At 46.2% G+C, this 14,511-nt stretch overlaps 1 protein-coding gene and 1 long non-coding RNA gene across 4 annotated transcripts; both read right to left on the bottom strand.

The window, feature by feature from the left end:
• Positions 1–3,181: 3,181 nt before the first annotated feature.
• On the bottom strand, positions 3,182–14,131 carry ZNF26 (zinc finger protein 26). 3 transcript variants are annotated; one of them, XM_019748724.3, is made up of 5 exons: positions 13,967–14,097; positions 13,657–13,714; positions 9,908–10,034; positions 9,563–9,658; positions 3,182–5,661 (listed from the first exon to the last, which is right to left on the bottom strand). In XM_019748724.3, the coding sequence occupies exons 3-5, from the start codon at positions 10,005–10,007 to the stop codon at positions 4,310–4,312; spliced, it is 1,548 nt and encodes a 515-aa protein (XP_019604283.2). In that variant the 5' UTR covers positions 10,008–10,034; positions 13,657–13,714; positions 13,967–14,097; the 3' UTR covers positions 3,182–4,309. The 3 variants fall into 3 exon arrangements, with proteins under 3 accessions (XP_019604283.2, XP_074177349.1, XP_019604282.2); XM_074321248.2 differs by lacking the exon at positions 13,657–13,714 and having other exon boundaries at positions 13,967–14,131; XM_019748723.3 differs by lacking the exon at positions 13,657–13,714 and having other exon boundaries at positions 3,182–5,658; positions 13,967–14,131.
• LOC148757349 (uncharacterized) lies at positions 12,896–13,650 on the bottom strand. Its single transcript, XR_016022444.1, has 2 exons — positions 13,496–13,650; positions 12,896–13,192 (listed from the first exon to the last, which is right to left on the bottom strand). It is a non-coding gene; the product is annotated as an uncharacterized LOC148757349 (long non-coding RNA).
• Positions 14,132–14,511: the final 380 nt, after the last annotated feature.

Raw genomic sequence — 14,511 nt, 5'->3', positions numbered from 1 at the left:
AAGGCTGCGCGGCTCGGCGGCGTCCTAGGAACGCTGGTTGCCTAGAGACGCGGAGACGGGTGCCAGCCCTGGACCGAGTTTCGTTGAGTACAGTTTTGGAAAAAACATAAAGGATTAGGATTTTAAAAGACTCGGAATTCAAATCCAAAAGTAGCCTGAAAAAAAGACAGTTGGCTTACGAATTCAGTTGAGGAAAACAGAACAAATATTTTAAACACATTTATGGAAAGCAAATAGGAATTAATCCACGGGAAAAAGTGAAGCTGATCCATAATTCAGGTGCTGTGGGGAGAATTATCGACAAGTAACTATCCTTATTAAAAAGAGAGAGAAGGGTAGGATTTTAAAAAGAGAGAAATAACAACAGACACATAGGAAATTGAATGAGAATCCTCTCTGTTAAATTCAAAATTCTTTATGACACTAATAGATGTATCAAGTTTGACCCAAAAAACAAGAAAACCTAATCGTGGTAAATAATAAAGAGATTCTCTGCCGAACAGCATCAATCATTGAGTTCTCCGTGAACTCTTTCAAATATCCAGCGATAAGAGAATTCTTGTAATTTCAATAGTTCCAGAGGAATTAGAAGGAACTTTATTAAATAGCATAGGACACCAAAATCAACAAATTATGAATTGAAAAGGAAGCTGAGACAGAAGTATCCATGCAGAAATATTGAGAAATATTTAACAGAGAGAGGCTGCGATACCTCACAAAAATATACTATAACCAAGTGGATTCTATTGTAGAAATATAATCAGGTTATCCATGAATATTACCGTCTCAACATATCAAAGGAAAAAATTGAAAATATAATCACCTCAATAAGATGAAAAGAAAATTTAAAAGTACATTTTACATTAAAAAAATAAATTAGAACATGTGTTTTCTACTTTCACGTGATAAAAATATAGACTTGAACCATAAAGCCAGTATGCTGTGTAATGCTGGAACGTTACAAGTTACGAACAAGGTATGCATACCTAAGATCAAGATTTTAAGAACTGGACTAATATTTGAAATCCAGAATATATGGGTAATGTGTTTCAGTGATCATTGGTGAAGTATACACATTTCTACGACACTTGTGGTTTATTCTATAAATTGTCAATTATTTTTTTCCTGTTTTTGTATTGCCTTATCTTTTTCTACTAGATTCACGGATTTGAATGTATACTTACTAATCCTCAATGTTTTAATTTTTTCTGTCTATTCCTTGTCTTTGAACTTTGTTTATAAAATTGTTGATCTCTTAGATTTTAGTTTTGACATCAAATTTATTTAGTTTTTGCTTTATGGTTTCCTTAAGTGTCTTAAGAAACCCTTCTCCATCTTGATAGCATAAAATACTTCCTTGTATTATCTTTCAGTTTTGGCACTCAGCATTGACATTTACATTTTAATCTATCTGGAGTTGTGTGTAGTCATGTAGTGTGAGATTCTGATCTAATTTCATTTTGTTTCCACATGGAAAGCCAATTTCTTAATCCCAAGTGTATTAGTTTGCTAAGGCTGCCATAACAAAATACCATAGACTGGGTGGGTTAAACAACATTTTGTTAATATCCAGGAGACTGGAAGTAGATCAAGGTGTTGCCAGATTTCGTTTCTTCTGAGGACTCTCTCCTTGGCTTGTAGGTGCCTGTCCTCACATGGTTGTCCCTCTATGTGTGTCTATGTCCTAATCTCATAAGGACGCTGGTCGTTTTGGATTGGGGCTATCCATTTGACCTTATTTTACCTTACTTACCTCTTTAAGTCCCCAACTCCAAATACAGTCCTCAGGTGCTTGAGGGTGGGGGCGTTAGGACTCCAACATGTGAATTTGGAGGGGAGACACAGTTCAAACCGTAACACCAAGTATCAAATAGGCCACTCTCTCTTCAATACTTGTAAATTTCTTCCTTTTGTACCTGAAGTTCCTATTTGTTCAAAGGTCCCTTTATGGAATTTTTGTTTCACTGATCTATTAGTCTATGGCTGTGTGAATACCACATTGTTTTATTATTCTAGCATTTAAAAAACCTCTTGTATCTAAAAGGGAAAATTTCGGTAATTGTGTTTGTAATTATTGTGTTGGATAGTTTGAGATCTGTAAACTGTCATGTAAATGTTAGAATCTGTCACATTTCAAAAAAAAGCCTCTTATTGTTTTGATTGCAATTGTATTTTTATATTTTGTAAGTTAATATTTTTATTATACTGACTCTACTACATCAATGAATCTGTCAGTTTTCAATTGTTATGAATTTTAATAGCATTTTATAATTTTATTCATAAATTCTGCTTGTCTTTATGACTCCTAGAACTCATTTTAAATTCAACATTGTATATATTCATAGTGTATCATTCTCGTTGATATCATGAACGTGATTTTCCCCCTGGTACATTTTCTTATTGGTTATTGCACTATGCACTGAGTGTTTGTGTAGCTCCAAAATTCATGTCGAAATCCTAACCCCCAGTGTGGCTCTATTTCCTTAACCTTAAGGACATTTAGTTTAATGAGGTCCGAAGGCTGGAGCTGTGATCCCATAGGATTAGTGTCCTCATAAGAGACACCAGGGAGCTCACTATCCCCAGGCAAGACCGTAGGGAAGGCCATGCAGACGTAGTGAGAAGGGATCAAGAGACCTTTCTAGACCAATGCACGTTTACCTGAGGGATTAGTTAGCATTTGAGTCAGGTGGCTTTTTCAACTCAGTAAGCCAAATTCCTATTTTAATTCTACCACCTCAGCCCCACAGCTGTGAGTAAGGAGTTATTTTGGCAATGTCACAGGGACTTACTGAGTTCAATACTCTGCCTTGGGATGAGATTTTGGGGCTTCAGGTCTGTCACTGTCGAACTTAAAAGCTGATAAGACCAGAAGTAGCCATCTCATCTCCTGTCCCCGATTTCCTCATAAATGTGAACTTTTATTCACAGTCATTCCCCAATTTTCCCAGAATCTTAACATCAGGGCCACAGGTGCTTGGTGCACACAAACAATAACACCACTTCATACGATGGGCAAGAAACGTTCCATCTTATAAATCTGAACAATCTGATTCTCGTCTTTCAGGAACAATACCTAAACCACATGCCCCACTTTTCTGTAACAGTTTGTCACGTACATACTATTCCAGAGCCAAAATTTATCAATTAAAGCCCTGAGGTTACAAGACACTCATTCTCCTTAACTTTTGCCGAAAAAGACATTTTTATTGAAAAGATATGAGGAAGCACACATAAGGCCAGAAAATCAGGTTCGAAAAGGGATAGTACCCAGTCATTCTGGGAAATCAATACAGCAGAAGTAACTGATGGTCTCATTAGCGTTCTGGAACAATATATGAGTTCCCACATTTCCCTTCTGGTCCATGTGAGACTGAAAAGAGGCTACCATTCCCCAACAGTGGGCATCCCGGTCACCTGTGGCTAGTGGAAAGGGCACCTTAAAAGACACTACCACAGGATGCACACACAGAGGGCAGGGATTTCTCCAGAGAAAACCAGAGTGCTTTTATCGCTCAATGGGAAGACACTGAACTAAAATAGATTCAGGGTTCACTACATGCAGCCCTGTAATAACTGCCAGCCCCACTCATGTGGACTCCTGAATAAGAAAAATCATTGGAAGTGAGAACTGTATCCTTTCATTTAGCAAAAGCCATATTATTTGAAATATATTGCTAAGAAATAGAGACAATATGTATATCTAGCATTTAATATGGAGAATATTGGGGGATGTTGTCCCACAAACTATCAAATATATATATAACAAGTTACATTAAAAAAATACCAAAAGTTTAAAAAATGCTATTCAGTGTTGCTCAGGAAAGTCACACTAAATATCCGTTAACCTTTAGAATATGTTCCTGGCTGTTTTCCTGACCATTACTGTACTAACATATTAAAATAAAAAACTTTACACACCACCATGAAAAAGTCCACCATTTATAATTGAGATTTTCTTCACCCTAACACACAGCTTCGAAGCTGGAATGCAACTCTGCACATGACACATTTTCGATGGGAAAATGCTTCCCAATTTATTACATTTACGGTGTTTTCCATATGAATTCTCCACATTAAACCTTCATAATGATGCCACCAGGTTTGCTACAGTCACTGCTTAATTCCTTCCATTATTCTCATTTTCAAGGATTTGTAAAAGCGTTTGCATGTACATTCCAAGTGACTGACTTCTTTGATGAGTGTGTTTTTAGGATTTCCTGCTTATCTGTCCTGTCTATAGCAGCATCTGAAGTCTCCCAAGGACCAAGTTGTTAGAATGCCTCTAACATGGCTTCGTTCTCAGTCCTCACTTGTGAGTTTTCCGATGTATGCGGAGCCCTGAATTCCAACAGAAGGATTTTCCACACTCAGAGCATTTCCATGGTTTCTCTCCTGTATGAACTCTTTGGTGTTCACTGAGAGATGACTTCTGGGTGAAGGCTTTCCCACACTCACTGCATTTGAAAGGTTTCTCTCCCGAATGAGTTTTCTGGTGTATCTGAAGTGAGGCCTTCCTAGGATAGGCTTTCTCACACTCACTGCATTCATAAGGCTTCTCTGTTGAGTGAGTTCTCTGATGTATGATGAGCTGTGACTTCCCACAAAAGGCTCTCTCACAGAAACTACACTCATAGGGTCTCTCTCCTGTATGTGTCCTCCTGTGTATAACGAGGTAGGACTTGCTGCTGAAAGCCTTCCCACACTCACTGCACCCATAGGGCTTCTCTCCTGCGTGAGCTCGCAGGTGTGCAGTCAGCTGCTCCTTCCTGCCAAAGGCCTTCCCGCATTCACTGCACTGGTGAGGATTGTTGCCCGTGTGAATCCCCTGGTGGACAGCGAGCTGTGTCTTCATATTGAAGGCTTTCCCACAGTCACTGCACTGATAGGGTTTCTCTCCTGTGTGCATCCGGATGTGAACGAGGAGGTAGGACTTGCTCCTAAAGGCTTTCCCACATTCGTTGCATTTATGGGGTTTCACTCCTGTGTGAGTTCTCTGGTGGACAACAAATGGTGACTTCAAACTAAAGGCTTTCCCACATTCGCTGCACTCATAGGGTTTCACTCCTGTGTGACTTCTCTGGTGTAGAATAAGCTGTGACTTCCAACTGTAGGCTTTCCCACATTCACTGCAGCCATAAGGTTTCCCTCCTGTGTGAATTTCCTGATGGACAATGAGCTGTGACCTGAAAGAGAAGACTTTCCCACACTCACTACACGAGTAGGGCTTTTCTCCGGTGTGAACTCTCTGGTGAGCATTAAGGTTTGACTTGGCACTGAAGGCTCTTTCACATTTAGTGCATTCGTAAGGTCTCTCCCCTGTATGAATTCTGAGATGGACGATGAGCTGTGATTTGCAACGAAAAGCTTTCCCACATTCACCACACACACAGTTTTTTTCTATACTGTGAGCTCTTTGATGCTTAAGAAAATATGATTGTTCATATCCATGAAACCTGTCAGGATTCTTTCTTAGATAGCTTCTGGTTAAGGCTGACTTTTGTGTCAAACTTCTTCTGTGACTGCTATACTTCGGGAGTCTCTGTCGTGAAGAAACATGGGTTTTGCTCAGATGAAGTTTTCCAAGTGAATTACAAGCATAGTTTCTCTCAACACTTTCAAGCTCATCTTGATTTTTCCAGAACCATTCTTTCCAGTCTTCTAGGAAAAAGAAACATTTTTAAAATCATAACATGAACCTGATATAGAACTAAAGAGCTTTAGAGCTGCCATGTAATGAGTCTCTTCCTTTTGGTAACAGGCCTGACAATGGTTCAGAGAAACATTGGCCAGGTATGTGTGTGCACACACCTGAGCGCAGGGTGGGTGCAGGGACCTGAGTCAAAGCAAACCAAGGCCACTGTGGAAGTGGGCAGGAAATCAGAAGCGGTCCAGATGGTTTTTAGAGCAGTCATCCCACTCTTAGGAGCCATGGCAATTGTTGTATGTCTGAATTTTATTACTGCAGGAGTTCACTCAAAAAGTGAGTTCACAGTGTATGGCACCACCAGGGTATGACAAGTGGGCACAATGAGACATTAAAAACGAGCCTGCGTGAGCCAAAGAGAACTAAAGGACAGAGCATTACAAATAGAGGAAATACAAGTACAAAGTTCCTGAGGAGAGAACCCGACCAATATGGTTAAGAAATGGAAAAAGGCCAAGGTAGCTAAAAGCACTGAGTGGGCAGAGTGAAGGCAGGACCATGGCCAAACACCTTTCCTCTAACCCAGACGATTTCAATTAGAGAACATCTCGATTCGTCTGTGCTTTTTGAGAAGACTTTCCCACTGTTTTGGCTGTTACGGAATGAATGAGTGGGCAAAGGGCAGAGACACAGATTAGAAGCCCAGCAATAGTCTAGGTGACTGGACAGTGGCTGGGACGGGACTTCTGGCGCTGAGCCAGCATGAAGCACACCTGGAGGGAGAACTAGGAGAGCTGCCAAGAGGGGATGTGGGAGCTGAGAGGGGCGAAGGCAACAGCTCCGAGGTTTCAAACTGGAGAGCTGGGTGGAGCCGCTCTGACATGGAAAACACTGAAAGAGAAACGCGTGTGGAGGGAAAATAAAGGAATTTTGTCTTGGATCTTACTACATTTAAGACCTCAGTTCACTATCAAAGTGGAGGTACCAAATAGGCTGCAGATGTCCGTTCAATGCTAGTAGGAAGCAGGCGTCGACAGCACTAAAAGGTATTAAATGACATGACAGATGACAGCTTCTCGGGCGTATGTGCAAATCCAATGGAATGCCTGAACAGCCCTGGAGCCCATGACATTCAAGGCTGACAGGAGATGCAGAGAGAATGGGAAGGTCCCCCATGAGGCCCAAAGACTAAAATGATGAGTGTGATAAACAGACGGGCTCAAAGGAAAACAGCGGCAGGTCCTGGTCTGGATAGCCCTCCTCCTGTCATTACAGGATGGCTGTGGTGGCTCTTTAGTAGCTTCCTGCTGCCTCAGGATTTCCTGCTAAACACTTTCTTCCCAACAGTGGTGGAATGAGTCAGCTTATGGCTTGTGCCCAAAAGCGGGGCCACGGGGCTCAAGGTTTAGAGGTGAGAGTACTGAGATGGGGGGCGACAAGAGAGGGTTCTCGGGCTGAAAGACTACGTCTAAACAACACTTGGTTGCCGTCCCTGGCTTACCAGCATTTGTCAGAGAAAAAGAAAATGACTAGAGCCTGTTGTTTTGAAGGGAACGCTAACCTGGGTCTGGTAACAGCTATGATTCTTCAACCGTAAAACCCCGAAACGTGCACCAATACAAGTGGGCTGATGAAAGTGTAAACAGCCCCCAGGAAGGGCACTGTCCCCATACGTTCTCTCATCTGTGGCCAAGGACAGCAGGAGGGCACACTGTCTCTGAGGAAAGTGCCAGGAGCTGCACAAGGAAATTACACCAATACAAGGGCAAAAAGCCTTCCCCAACCTTGTTCTAAAGGAGATGGGGTGAGCAATTGGACCGGCGGTGGCCGTTTCTCCCCACGTCCCCTTTGGAAGGACGGCTCTACCACAATGTCCTGGGTCCTCCATAAGCTGTGAGTGTCTGGCACAGACAGTCTACGTCCCATACGTGTCAGTTCACACCGTGAAGGCTGTCTGACCTGTCTGACGGCACCACACACACCCAAGGATCCCAGACTTGCACGTGGGCTCGGGTCTAGGATGAGGGAAGGGCTGGTGAGCTTTCATGCTAGCACCAGCGTTCTGAAGGAGTGCCGTTGGAAAGAAGGGCGCGTCGGGCTGAACACCCCAGGGGAACTCTGACACACGCCCCTCACCGTGTCCCCAAGGCATCTCCCCACTTTGTGCAGCAGCCTTGACTGGCGAGGATACCATCCAGGTGGTCTAGCTGGCAGGCGCAGGGCACGTCTGCCAACCGTGACTGGTTTGGCACTGGAATGTCAGTTGTAAGAAAACATGCCAGGCTTCTGGGAAAGACTATGGGCACCAATGAAAGGGACATTTTGGAAAGAAACAGGACCGACCCAGTGCTTCCTGCTGTCTGCATGTGACCTGACCGTGCAGAAGGGAAAAGCTAGCATCTGACGGTGCCAAAGGGGAGACAGAGGGAACCTTGATCCCTGACACCACGGCTTCTGAGTGAAGGCACCACGGAGCTGTTGCCCTGTGGCAGACACTGGTCACCTGAGACGATAAGTCTTGCCCTGTTCACTCTGGTTGAACCAGGGCTTTAAGATATTTCTTATTTTCTCAGACTGGTGATAGGAAGCTTACGACAATAAATCCAGCAGCAACAGTTAAGGAGAAGATTCAAGGTCGCAAATGTGGCCAAGAATTTGACCTATGCAAGTGTGAGAGAATACTCACCTGGTCTGGGTGACAATCGAGGAGGCACAACTACAAAGGTATTTTCAAAGGATAAAATACTGACAGCAACAGAAGCAGTCCTGAGGCTAGCGAAGGAGAGAGGCGGCATGGTACCCCAAGTGACCCCCAGAGGTCAGGACACAGGACGAGAACTGCAACAGCAGTAACGAAGATGGGAAAACTGAGGAAGCAGTCCCGTCCCATTTCTGACCCTGAGAATGAAAAGTGGGCAAGTATAGGGTCTCCTGCAAACACGTAAAACCCAGGACTAGAACGAAGAAAAGGGGAAGAAAACATCCACTTTGATGTTACAGCACTAAGAAAAAAAGAGCTTAACTTTTCAGAACGGAAGAGCCTTTCCATATTTACAGGATAAGAGCAAACGGCCAAATTCGGGAAACAAACTCCTTTGGGCAACTCAAAAGGGAAAAGGAGCCAGGGGAATGGAAGGTGGTAAAACTACTTAATAATACTGTGTTTCTCTGAAAATAAGACCTATCCCGAAAATAAGCCCCAGTTAAGATTGTCAGCCAGACGGATGCATTTAGTACGTTATGATGATGTTCCAGAAGATGACATGACTGTATTTGAATACATGGAGATTGTTGTACATGAAAAAATAAGACAGACCCTGAAAATACACCCTAAAGCATCTTTTGGAGCAAAAATTAATATAAGACCTGGTTTTATTTTCGGGGAAACACGGTATTGACGAGACCAGGCTAGGTTTTGGACTTCTTTTAAGAAAAGTGCCCACGAAAGTAACAGCTATAATTCAAAGTGATCAGTGTGAGAAGACAGAAGGAAGTGATGAAATCTCCTACGACAGTCAAGGCAAGAGGAGGAAGTGAAAGACTGTGGGTGAGGCGGAAGGGATGTACTGTGGGAGGAAAATAAAATGGACGGAAGGGAAGCCGGGTCTGAGTCACACCAAAAGGTGAGAGGAAAGGGACATGCTCTCAAGGCCTGGGTGGCCAACACAGTCCACGACCACGGGAAGGAAAGCAGGAAAGAAGCTGGCAGAAGGCAGGAAGCCAACCCAGAAAACAGCATGCCGACCTCTCAGAGCCGGGGAGGAGCCCAAACATGAGGACCGATGGCCATTTCCTTCCCACCCCAAGTCAACCCAGGGCTTCTCGAACTTCAAGCAAAGGTTTCGGGAGACACGCCGCCTGGGTGCCAGGGGGTGTGCTCCACACCTCCCGCCATCCTGGGTCCCACTCACCCACCTGCACAGCTCTGATGAGAGACCTTGGCATTTACTGTCCATGGCTCTTCCCCTTGCTCCAACTTGAAGATCAAATCAGGTTTGGTGCCATGATACCCTGTCAATGGGAAATCACAAAGGACGTGGGATTTTCCCAAATTGCTAGGGACGGAGAGGCCACAAAATGAAACTGCTTGTGGCATTTGGGGAAAAAGTACAATTAGGAAGTGACAGCCGCATAGGGACTAAGAACACATGACCTCTGAAGTTCAAGTCCATAATCCTTAAGTACTTCAGAGGCCCCAGAGAACATGAACAAAGGAAAGCGGAAGGTACTTTATGATTCACACAGAGAAGCAGGACTTACCCACGGATACCAGGTTACTGTAGTTTTCCAGTATCACGTCCCTGTACAGGTACCTCTGAGCAGAATTCAGTAACTGCCACTCTTCCCAGGTGAACTCCATAGATATATCCTTGAATGACAATAATCCCTGTAATAACACACAGCCTGTTCAATGGAATGCAATTATATTAGGTGACATGGACAAGATTCAGGGGGGCCGGGAAAGGAGACACATCCCTCCAGGTCAGCATTTCCTCGGAGAGAGAATTAAAAAAAAAAAAAAAATCACTGAGCTTCTCTGCGCCAGATACTCTTGGGTCCTGAAGATTTCAGGAAGAAAAAAATCTATGTCTGTCCTCGAGAAGCTTTCAGTCTTGAAAGGGAAACAAACATCTAGCCGTGCAAATGAAGTTAGGAGTCTCGCAGGGCATGTATACTTTGCAGAGATGGAGAAGACAATTCTACATAAGGTGCCAGACACAGGAAGGTCTGACCCTGCAGCTGGTCTATCACCTTGTCAGCTGCTCAGCCCATCTTGGGTCTCGGTGGGAGTGAGAGCCTGGCACTATATATGGAGACAGGGAGAGAGGGAGAGAGGCAGAGGTGGCCAGTTGGCTCAGTTGGTTAGAGTGTGGTGCTAATAACACCAAGGTTGCTGGTTTGATCCCTATGTGGGCCACTGTGACCTGCGCCCTCCTAAAACAAAAGAAAATATATATATATAAATTTAAAAAGTGCCAAGTACGTGAATTCACAGCCTTCTTTCGAGAAAATGAGGGGCCATGACTGGGGCCAACCGGGGTTCAGGGGACATGGTAAGGACTTGAGATTTTATTCCAGGTAAGGAGAAGCCCCCAGAGGCCTTGAACAAGAGAGGTGCGCGCTATCTCAGATCTGAGATGGTTCTCACTGCCATGGAGAAGGGAAGAGTGGTCCTGGTTCCCATGGCAGGTGGAGGCAGCTGGGGCTGGAGTGGGAGTGATGGGGTAGTGAGCAGGGCATCACATGGGGACAGAGGACGTCCTGAGGGGGATGAGGCAGCACACAGAGGGAGACAAGGGCGCTGACAAGGACGGCACGGATCCTGGCCAAGCAAACCGAAGATGCTGCCCTTCAAGGAGTTTGCGAAGCCTGAGGGGTGAGACACGCAGGGGACGAGGGGCTGAAGACAGTGAAGCAGCTGCTAGAGGAAAGTGGGTCACCCAAGTGGACAACTGGGGGAGAAGTGCCCCAAGAAGGACAGTGCCTGCGGGGAGAAAGGGGCGGAGGAGACCGTGTCTCACATGCAACCCAGATGTCCACTCAGCTCAGCCACAGGAACTGACGTGTGTTTCGGAATTTCTGTAAACAAGGAGTCTGGTATCTGTGTCCCTCAGGGAAACCGAAGCCGGAGCCTGCTGGATGCTCTGCAAAGGCAGGTGAGGGTGATGCCCGGGAGGCCCTGGACATGCCCCCCCCCCGCCCCATGACAGCTGCTACCCAGCAGGGCTGCCTGCCGGCAGAAGGACCCTGGAGGGAAGAGGCAGGGGTGCATTCTGGGGAGCCTGCAGAGATGAGTGAGAGAGAGTCGCTCCCATCAAGGACGCACAGATGGAGCCGTGTCACAAGCTCCAAGTGACCCCAGGTGCTGGGTACTGACCACCAGGCAACAGGCTTCTGTCCTCTAACCACTGCCCTCCCATTCCAACCCAGGAGGAGCCCCCACGGGGGCAACAAGGACATCAAGTGGGAATAAAGAGGTGAGCCCCCATGTCCTCTCTGCACCAAGTGGAGGAAAAACCAGAGCTGGGATTCAAGTGTAGAACGGCCTCTCCATTGTCTGGAAGTAACTAACAGCCAAATAAGGCTGTGACCAGAACACAACGGGCTCTTGCAGAGATGACGGCTGGGGTCAGGGTAGGGAGACCCGACAGGACACCTCTGAGGTTATGATGGAGAAAATGAAGCTGTGACTTGTCTGTACCCGAAGGAAGCGCACCAAGGCCATTCATTCACCCAGCCGGCTACCTCACGACTGAGGGAGGAGACATGCAGCAAGAGACACCCCTCTGACCGTGTGACTGTATGAAAGCAGATGCCACACGAGGGTACACAGACTGAAGTGGCTGATTTGGGGACAAGACGGAAACAAAGGCAGGTAACAGGAGGTTTATTTTATTTTAAGCCTTTTCCTATTTTTTAAGCTTGGTAAGACTAAAACACAAAGAAACTATTAAATTTTTTTTAATTGACCAAGAATTATTTAACTGGCCATAACTATTAAGACCAAGACAGAATCCACACTAAAATTTATAAGAGATTTTTATAGACAGGCAGTTCTGCTGCGATGCAACATGTTCCTTACAAAAAACCACTACCATGCAAAGTCACACCGTAAAACCATAGAGCTTATGGGAAGAGGCATAAAACCTTTGTCAACAACACATAAAAGAAAATCAGGAACCTACTAAAAACAGTAGCAGTTGCACACATATTTAATGGTTAAGAAATATACAAATGCCACAATAAATATAGCACTTTACCTTGAAAAAGACCTGCCAGGGGGTGCTGCATCTTATTATAGAGTCGTGGAAAGAGGTTTCTATGAAATCACACAGAAAGTTCTCATCTTTCCCTAAGATATCAATCACGTTGAAACAAAGTCACGTTTTTAAAGCAAACATGACAGCAGAACTGACTGTTATCTACAAATTTGTTCTAGTGAATTTGAAACTTAGAAGAAATGGAAAATAAAAGTAATCGAAATTGGAAGAGGAAGAATTAGGAAAGCCAGACTTAGTCAACGATCATACAATAAACTGAAGTAGTAACGAAAGGTTTACTCTCTCCAGAAAGCCAGCGGTCCCACGCTATATTGAAACTAAGTTCTATCAGCATCCGAGGGACAGAAAGTTCCCATGGTACCTGATCTGATGTAGGGCCAGAAAATGAGGGGACGCCTGCACAGAGCATTATAGAAGCTTGCGTTACCCATCCCCCACACACACAAAACCACAGCACAGCACAAACTGTAGTCTAATTTCATTTATTAACTCTGATTAAAATACCTAGTGAAAGGTACTAGTAAAGTAAAATGAATCCTTTATATACATACAGAGTGAATTATGAAAAGAGCGTTTCTCCAAAGAATTAAAGGATGGTCCATTCTGTGCAGTTCTTTTCTCAAACTTGCAGGAAGTAAACACTCTCGTGTCCTCTCTCACCGCAGCCCTGTCCTTGTCTCATTGCCCTGAGTCCTCCACTCGGTCGCTTTCAGGGCTCTATTCGGTCACATCCTGAGCTAACGCTGTCATAGGAACCTTTAACCTGTGTATTTCCAGGGAAGAATTCCCACTGAGCTATACACACGGCTACAGGCATTGCATACCGAACACGGACAAAACTGCACCCTTTCCCAGGAGACCTCTTCCCATAGTGTCCCCGAGGCTGGGAACCGCCACCGCGTACGACAGGTCGGAAGTTCCACGGGCACGGCCCAGTCTCCCTCTCGCTCACTCCATCAATCGCCTGCATGGCCCAGGTGGTCCGCGGGCCCTTCCCGCCTACAAAACTGCTCCTTCCCGCTTCCACCCCCCAACTCCCCTCCCAGGCGCTCCCCTCCCCACTCACCTGCCACTGTGCCCAGTGTTCACCCTCCCTGCCAGAGCACAGCTCCTCTAAAACAAGAACCGTACATAACTTATCTTTGCACTGCCGGCACCAGCCCCTGGGTCCAGCACACAAAAAGTAAGCATTTGAACGAACAGTAAGAAAAAAGGAGGGGAATTTACCTAACGAGGCCCTAAAGGTCTGGATATGAAGACAGCTCAGCACTTGAGTGTGAAAAACCTGAAACGACAGAGGACCGAGTCCGTGGGGACCCTCATCTCCCTCAGCGCTCACTGTCCGCGGCTGCCAATAAAGTGTTAGCAATCGACACAAATTCGTGAGATCCAGGGCCGGGCGTACGGCGTGTGTGTGTGGGGGGGGGCGGGGGGGCAGGGCAGCCCATGAGTTCAGGCCCTGGATGTGACCTGAAGGGACGAACGTGTCCACACTCGGCGCCGAGGCATCGCTCCAGAGTAAGAAGTCCCTACGTACCCAATAGGAAGCTGTCCGGAACCTGGTGGCCATTCCGCGCTGCTGCGTGCCGGCTGCGGAGGACACCACCGAACCGTGAGGGGTCCCTGCTGCTTCCACCCCCGCTCACCCAGGCGGGATCTCGCGCCCCACAGAGGGAGGGTCCGGGGCTGAGTCCCTCGCAGGGACGCGCGGCCTCCGAGCCTGGGCAGAGCAAGTCTGGCGATGAGTCTGTGCCGTTCCGCGGCCCTGACGCGGGAGGGACCGAGCCCCGGCTGGCTCCGTCCACGCCCGGCACCGACTGTGGAAGGCGCAGCTGGCCAAGACCCTGGTCTGCAATGCACGCCCCGGGTCGGGTTAACTCCGCGCCTCCGCCGGGTACCGGCCACAAAAACTCAACACGCCCCCACCGCTCACGTCCACTGACGACAAGCCAGAAACAGCCGCGCAGGCGCGTAACACTACGGCCGCGGTGCGGCGCCTGCGGAAGTACGTCACGCGTCGATGCGCCGGACAGGACAGACCTAGAAGACTACATCTCCCAGAATCCTCTGCGGAGGACCCTT

This window comes from Rhinolophus sinicus, chromosome 9 (assembly GCF_057876585.1).
Source record: "Rhinolophus sinicus isolate RSI-liver-muscle chromosome 9, RSI-T2T, whole genome shotgun sequence".
Lineage (NCBI taxonomy): Eukaryota > Metazoa > Chordata > Mammalia > Chiroptera > Rhinolophidae > Rhinolophus > Rhinolophus sinicus.
Note: the sequence above shows the minus strand (reverse complement) of the source record. Positions and strands in the feature narration are given on the sequence as shown.